A 6,593-nucleotide genomic window follows, 5' to 3' on the forward strand; every position below is an offset into this window, starting at 1 on the left:
CGGGCACTTAACAAGGCCGAGTGTAACAGGACTCCCCTGGAATTACCCAGCACATTAACACCGAATGAGCTCATCCTGAATTCATTAGCAATGATTACTCTGAGTACCAGAGGAATTAATAATCATTAGTATTTCCTAAGGAGAGCTGCTGAAGCACTGCCAGATGCAGCGGGTTTAGGGCTGCGCAGGCTTCCCCCAGCAAGTTTCATTCRGAGGGAGTCATTAATCGGAACTTTGTGGTCACTGGAGAGTTCCCAGTGACATTTTGAATCCGCACTCCCAGTTCAGTTGCAATCCAGCTCTAACAGCACTTCAAAGAYAGGCACTGCCTGCTTCAGTCGCTGCTGGAATTACTTCCCTTATCCCCGTTTTGTCTCCGAGTGAATCTCCCCGGCTTTCTGCAGCTCTTCTGAAAGGTTAATAAACCTGGGAGGCTGCTGGGAGCCATCCAAGGGCAAGGGGACTCCACAGACAAAAGGAATGCAAAAACGTTKTATTTATGGCTTGGTGCAAGTAAATTCTCAAAGTAAAGATATCCAAGGCTTTGATTTGGCTCCTTGAAGCTCCCTCTGTTCCCAGCAGCATTTGAAGACTCGGCTGTTTTGCATATCAGAGGTAGCTGACTTGGGAGTCACAGGGAATTCACTGCTCRCTTTGGATGACCTTTTCCTTTGGGGATGAGCTTCCACAAGAGTTTCACTTCTCTGACAACTTATTCCTGTTCACCGTCTCCTGCACTTTAGGAATTTACATCATCCTGGTACATTCAAATACATTCAAATACAGCACTGAGCTTTTCTGCAAAACTTCTCCTTGTAAGCAGCAGAATCATACCAAGGAATCCTGGAATATTCTGGAAGGGATCACCCAGCCCAGATCCCCAACAATCCCCCCTGTGCATCCCTGGCAGCCTCGGGGCCGGGACCATTCCCTGGGGAGCCTGGGCAGTGCCAGCACCCTCTGAGGTGCCCAGCACCTTTCCCTGCTCTCCAGCCTGACCCTCCCTGGCCCAGCTYCAGCTGGTTTTGGCTGGAATTGGACAGGGGGCTTGGATGAGTGACCTGGTGGATTGTGCAAGTGATATCACTTTAGTAAAGTCAGAGGGATTCAATTCCTTTATTCTTGGAGCAAACCCTGTCTTGACTCAGTGTCTGGGGGATTGCTTAGGGACATTCTGCATTGTCCAAGATACCACAGAATTTCCCCCATTTTATAACAAAAAGGACAGGAATGGAAACATGGATGTATTTTAGGGGAAGGGAGCAGAACCAGGGGTACAAATCCTCAATGCCTGTGAGAAACTGCACAGACAGGTCCAGGCCTGATCTCTGCTCAGACCCTGCTCTGGAGTGGCGCTGACCCCCAGCTCCAGGCAGAAGAGCACTTTCAGTATTTCTTACCACTACACTGTGCAGGGGTGTCTGTCACCTGCCCTCCCAAGCACTGGGTGGTATCCAAATCCTCGGGGTTAATGAACTGCTCAGTGTGAGGCAAGAGTGACCCACCCATTCAAACAGTTACCCCGTGAGGATTTCCTGTGCCACAAACTCAGCCTGGCTCTGTGCCCACCACATTCCCCCCACTCTGAGTGCTGAGGTCTTGGGGAGCTGTCAGCATTTTTATATCTCATAATGGGACAGCTATCAATATAATCTGATCTTTATGGACAGAGGACATAAAAGCTCAAGTACTGTTCGTATAATCTGATTCTCTTTCCTTTTGCACAGGACTGGGCTGCTTTCCTTATCCAGTTTGATCTCTCTCCCAAGGTCCCTGTGGTGTTACTCTGCCAGTGGAATTGTCCCCTGCAAGTTTTATGTGAGCAGCAGAGTTTATGGCCTGAGTTCATGGACCTCCTTCCCAAGGTTGTGCAGGTCCCTCTGGAACACAGCAGTGAGAGCTGAGGCTTCCATGGATGTGCCACCCCTACCCTGCCTCCTGTGCTGATGCTGGTTGGGTTTTTGCAGGTGGGAGCTCAGCATTGGGGTGCAGCTGGGAAAGGAAGGCTCCTTTTGCTGAGTTCAGTAATCTTGAGATTAAGCTGAAGGATCAAATTAAGTGTCAAATATGGTTTCAGGACAGTCAGAGTCATTTTGCAGCCACTTTTAAATCAAAAGTGCAAATGAAACCCTGGTGGTGAGACAAGTTTCCCCAGGTCCTTCTCTGCAGAGCTGAGAACTGGTACATGGTCCATTTGTATATTATCTTTATTCCATCCTGAATGCAAAACCAGTGAAATCTTACAAGTAAAAATACATAATTTTGTTTAAATCTGCACTAAAATGAAAACTGAGCCATTGGCCTTGATTTGTGCTGATCTCCAGAGTATTGGCAAGGATGTACAATTGCCTGATAACCTTGATTTTCACCCAGGTCAATGGCATCGATGACTGACTCAGGGGCCATAAAACTCTATTTCCAAGAGGTGTGGGCCGGGTGGGCTGAGAGCTTGGGCTGCTTTATAAAGCCAGAGCTCAGCCCATCGGATCCATCCTGCTCTGATCCAGCTGCTGTTCTGCTCTCCCAGGCACATCCAAGGGGAACATGGCATTCGCAGGCAAATACGAGTTCGAGGGCGACGAGAAYTACGATGCCTTTGTGCAGAAGATTGGTGAGTGTGGCTGGGCTCAGGCATGGGTTGGTTACAGCAGTGTGGGGAAAGGCTGGGAGAGCTGGGACTGTTCAGCCTGGAGAGGAGAAGCTTTGGGGTCACCCAATTTTGGCCTCCCAGTGCCTAAAGGGGCTACAAGATGGACAGAGATGATTTGCAAGGGCTGAAGAGCCAGGACACAGGGAATGACTCCCACTGCCAGAAGGCAGGGATAGGTGGGATATTGGGCAGGAATTGTTCCCTGTGAGAGTGAGCAGACCCCGGCACAGGGTGCCCAGAGCAGCTGTGGCTGCCCCTGGATCCCTGGCAGTGCTCAAGGYGGGGCTTTGGCAGCCTGGGACAGTGGAAGATGTCCCTGTCATGGCAGGGGGTTGGATGATCTTTAAGGTCTCTTCCAACCCAAACTGTTCCATGATTCCATGATTCCATGCACATCTATTTAAAGAGCAAGAGCAAATATAAAAACAGGTATGTGCAGCTGAATAGCAAAGGCCTAAGGTCCCAGACATGAAATTCCAAGCATTGCAAGTGTTAAGGTTAAGGAGAAGGGAATATTTCATGTACTTTGCACATTTTTCCTGTGTATTTTTTTTCTCAGGGAAAAGAACGCAAGATTTATTTTAGCAAATGCATTAATGTATCAATATCTTTCTTTACACCAGTAACTTCAACTCAKAGCTTTGATATTGTAAAAAAATAGAAACAAAAAAATAACAATAAATCAGATGCTCTAAGAACAAACACCATTACCATCCTTCAGTTCAAATTTAGCTTAGGTTTGATAAACTCTGTGTTTTTGTTGATTGAGGTCTCTCCAGTGACAAGGTTGAAATGGGAAGGAACTGCAAAATCATGACGGAGGTGGTGCAGAACGGGAATGACTTCACCTGGACACAGCACTTCCCAGGAGGCCGCACCACCACCAACACCTTCACYGTGGGCAAGGAGGCTGAAATGGAGACCATGGGAGGGAAGAAGTTCAAGGTAAATCCGTGGAGCTCTTCAGTTCCACAGTCTCAGGTGGATTTGGATTTAGGGTGAGAAGCAAACCTGTGTCAGCTGYAGTGAAGGTGCCCCTGCCCATGGCAGGGGGTGGAATGAGGGGGTTTCTAAGGTCCCTTCTAACCCAAACCATCCTGGGATCCCCTGATTCCACCATCACTGCCTGCCAGGACCACTTTCTGAGCTGTGGAGATCTGAAATGTGCAGGAGTTGGGAGATGAACAAGTTTCTATTTAAATTGTGAACATTCAAGAGCTAAGCCCAAGCATTTCAGCCCTGTGCACGAGGCCACACGTACAGCACACAACCTCTGTCTCATAAACTTCCAGCACCAGGTGTGCAGATGTTTACAGAATATCTGATAACAGAAATTCCAGCCACCCGGAACATGAACCTTTTCTCTCTTACAGGCAACTGTTAAATTGGAAGATGGAAAACTTGTAGCTGATTTCCCCAACTACCGCCACACTGCAGAGATTTGTGGGGGGAAGCTGGTAGAGGTGAGTGCTCAAAAACCAGGGTTAGTTCATAAAAAACAAAAACCTCAAGAGCAGCAGGYTTAAAACTCTAAGTTTAGAAAAAATCTTAAGTGAAGGACAGGCTCTGAGCCATCCCCAGGGCTGCTCACCTGTGACTCTGAAATTCTGATTGCACTGTTCAACCAGATCTTTGGTTTGTTCTTTGTTCCAGATTTCTACTTCTTCTGGTGTAGTCTACAAAAGGACCAGCAAGAAGATTGCCTAAAGCAGCAAGGCCAGTCTCTTCCAGTGCACTGAAAACTAACAATAAAATAAATGAAATAAAGTTCTGACTGTCTTTGTCTCTTTCTTGGTATTACAAACATCCTYCTGTTAATGCTTACCCCATTCCTAAATGTCTGACGGGTACTCAGAAAATCTAAATGCACAAGTCAGAAGACGCAGCAAAGCACTAAGTGATGCTGTGTGGGTATTTCAGGGGTGATGAACACTTGGCATATTCCAGTGTTTCCTACCTCCACCTGCAGAACAGAAGCTCCCTTCAGCTTCTGCCTGGAGAAGAACAATTCTCTGCTCAGCACTGAATGAAAATGCAAGAGCTGGTGAAAGTCTTGTACCCCACTGCTGGTTGGAGGGCAGAAAAGGAGCGGCTTGAAAACAAGAGGAAGTCAGCTGATGGCCCGTTAGAAGGTGTCTCACACTGCCAGCAGGGTTTTCTCATTCTGCCAATGTCTGCTCTTAACTCAGAAGACATTTAAGGTCTTACAGCTGTAATAAGTCCYAGTCCCTCATTGCAATCCTGCTGTTTCTGCAGGCAAGGTTCAGGCTTTGACACTGGAGTTTTACTTRTGAAGGAYCCCRGCACTGGGAGGYSAGGCTGAAATCCAGGGAARGTGTCCCTACCCACAGCAGGGGTGGAACAAGATGAGCTTTAAGGTCCCTCCCAATCCAAACCCTTCTGTGACCCTGATTCCTGCTCTGAGGGACACCAGTGGTGCTCAGGCAACAGTTTGTGCCCTGAGAGGAGCCCTGAACCTTCAAAACCAGACCTTTTTATCACTTCCTGTGCAGACAAGACGTCTGTGCTATCAGAACTGCCTTGATGGGGCTGGGAGGGACTTTTACAACTCCAGCTGACAAATTCCTGACTCTGARCTGGCTGGCAAAGTGTAATTCCATTAACAAGGATCATGCTGGGAGTAGGGGAGGAGGCCCAGTGACACAATCTCCAGCATCAATGGCACTGCCCAGCTCAGCTTTAGGAAATCACTGTTGGTTGCCATGCTTTATTATAACAATGTAAAAACCAAAGCATTCTGCACCAGTATTTGAGTTACATGTCCATGGCATGTTGGAATAATCACGGAATACACAATGGGTGGCTTTGGTATGGAGACATCCATGAGACTGCTGCAAGTCTGGCACCCTGTGGGCTTGGTGACATCAAGTAAATGTCTAAAGAGCCAATACAGGGATATCACCTGATAATCCCACAGGCAAATGTGGAATTGTCTGATAATCCCACACATGTCTCATCTACAGGTAACACTTTGTTGCACTGAGGTCCATTTCCTGTTTTTTCCCATAGTTCCTCATTCTACACTTCATTGAGATAATCTTGGTCAGGATAAATCAGGAATCCAGTAAATAAGCTGTCTGTCCAGTAGGGATCATAAAAGAGCCCGTTTTGCTCTGAGTAAAAKATCTGCAGCCACACCTCATCCTCCTGCTTCAGAGCCAGGATGGTTGATCCAGAGGCCACGTCGTGGTTCCCAGTGTTGGCATCAAAAGTTTTGATCCTGTACTGGCCGTTGTGGACCAGGCCAATGGCCAAGTGTTTGTTGGCCAAGGTGATATCGTAGGTGAAATAGTAAATCCCTGGAATGCTGCAGATGAACTTGCCACTGGAAGCATTATAATGTCCTCCCTCGTTCATCAGGATCCTGTCAAACTTGATGGGCAGCCTCTCCCTGGGGTAGCTCTTGGACACGGCCACGGAGAAGGCAGATCTGGCTTTGCTGCCGCTGCAGCTGCAGGGTCCTGGCATCCCGGGCTCACCCTTGTTCCCTTTGGGCCCTTTCTTCCCTGGGGGCCCRTTTTTCCCGGGATTGCCCTTCAAACCCTTGGGCCCCCGAGGCCCTGCCTTGCCAATGCCTCCTTCTTTGCCCTTCGGGCCTGGCTTGCCAGGGTTTCCTGTTTTGCCCTGGGGACCTAGAAGACAAATGACCGTATCAATTTCCTTATCAATTTTGATTGAAAGAGCTGAGAGAGCAAGTGGCAAGGAGTTACAGCATTGCAGAAAGAAATTTCATTTAGGAGGAAACCATTGCTGGTGTGAGATTCCCAATTAAATCCCAGCTGGAGCTGGACATCTGTCCAGACAAACCACCCAGGGGAGGATGGGAGTTAGTGGGACAGCAGTGGAACTCAGTCCTTTTGGTTCCATTATCTGACTGACTTGAGAAAAAGGAGGAATTAAAGAACAAGCTTTAAACATTTGT

General features: G+C 47.9%; 2 protein-coding genes across 2 annotated transcripts in view; one reads left to right on the forward strand and one right to left on the reverse strand.

Moving 5' to 3' along the window:
* Window positions 1-2,544: 2,544 nt before the first annotated feature.
* FABP6 (fatty acid binding protein 6) lies at window positions 2,545-4,391 on the forward strand. The gene is made up of 4 exons (XM_057382734.1): window positions 2,545-2,611; window positions 3,420-3,595; window positions 4,024-4,113; window positions 4,304-4,391. Exons 1-4 carry the CDS (start codon window positions 2,545-2,547, stop codon window positions 4,355-4,357), a joined length of 387 nt encoding a protein of 128 aa, XP_057238717.1. The 3' UTR covers window positions 4,358-4,391.
* Window positions 4,392-4,966: 575 nt separating this feature from the next.
* C1QTNF2 (C1q and TNF related 2) overlaps window positions 4,967-6,593 on the reverse strand; it is a 3,206-nt gene continuing 1,579 nt past the window's right edge. Inside the window, exon 2 of the mRNA XM_057382744.1 lies at window positions 4,967-6,303. Within this exon, the coding sequence (XP_057238727.1) occupies window positions 5,690-6,303 (614 nt within the window). The 3' untranslated portion in view covers window positions 4,967-5,689. The remainder of the gene's footprint in view (window positions 6,304-6,593) is intronic.

This window comes from Malurus melanocephalus, unplaced genomic scaffold (genome assembly GCF_030028575.1).
Source record: "Malurus melanocephalus ecotype Western Australia unplaced genomic scaffold, MMel_1.1 scaffold_583, whole genome shotgun sequence".
NCBI lineage: Eukaryota > Metazoa > Chordata > Aves > Passeriformes > Maluridae > Malurus > Malurus melanocephalus.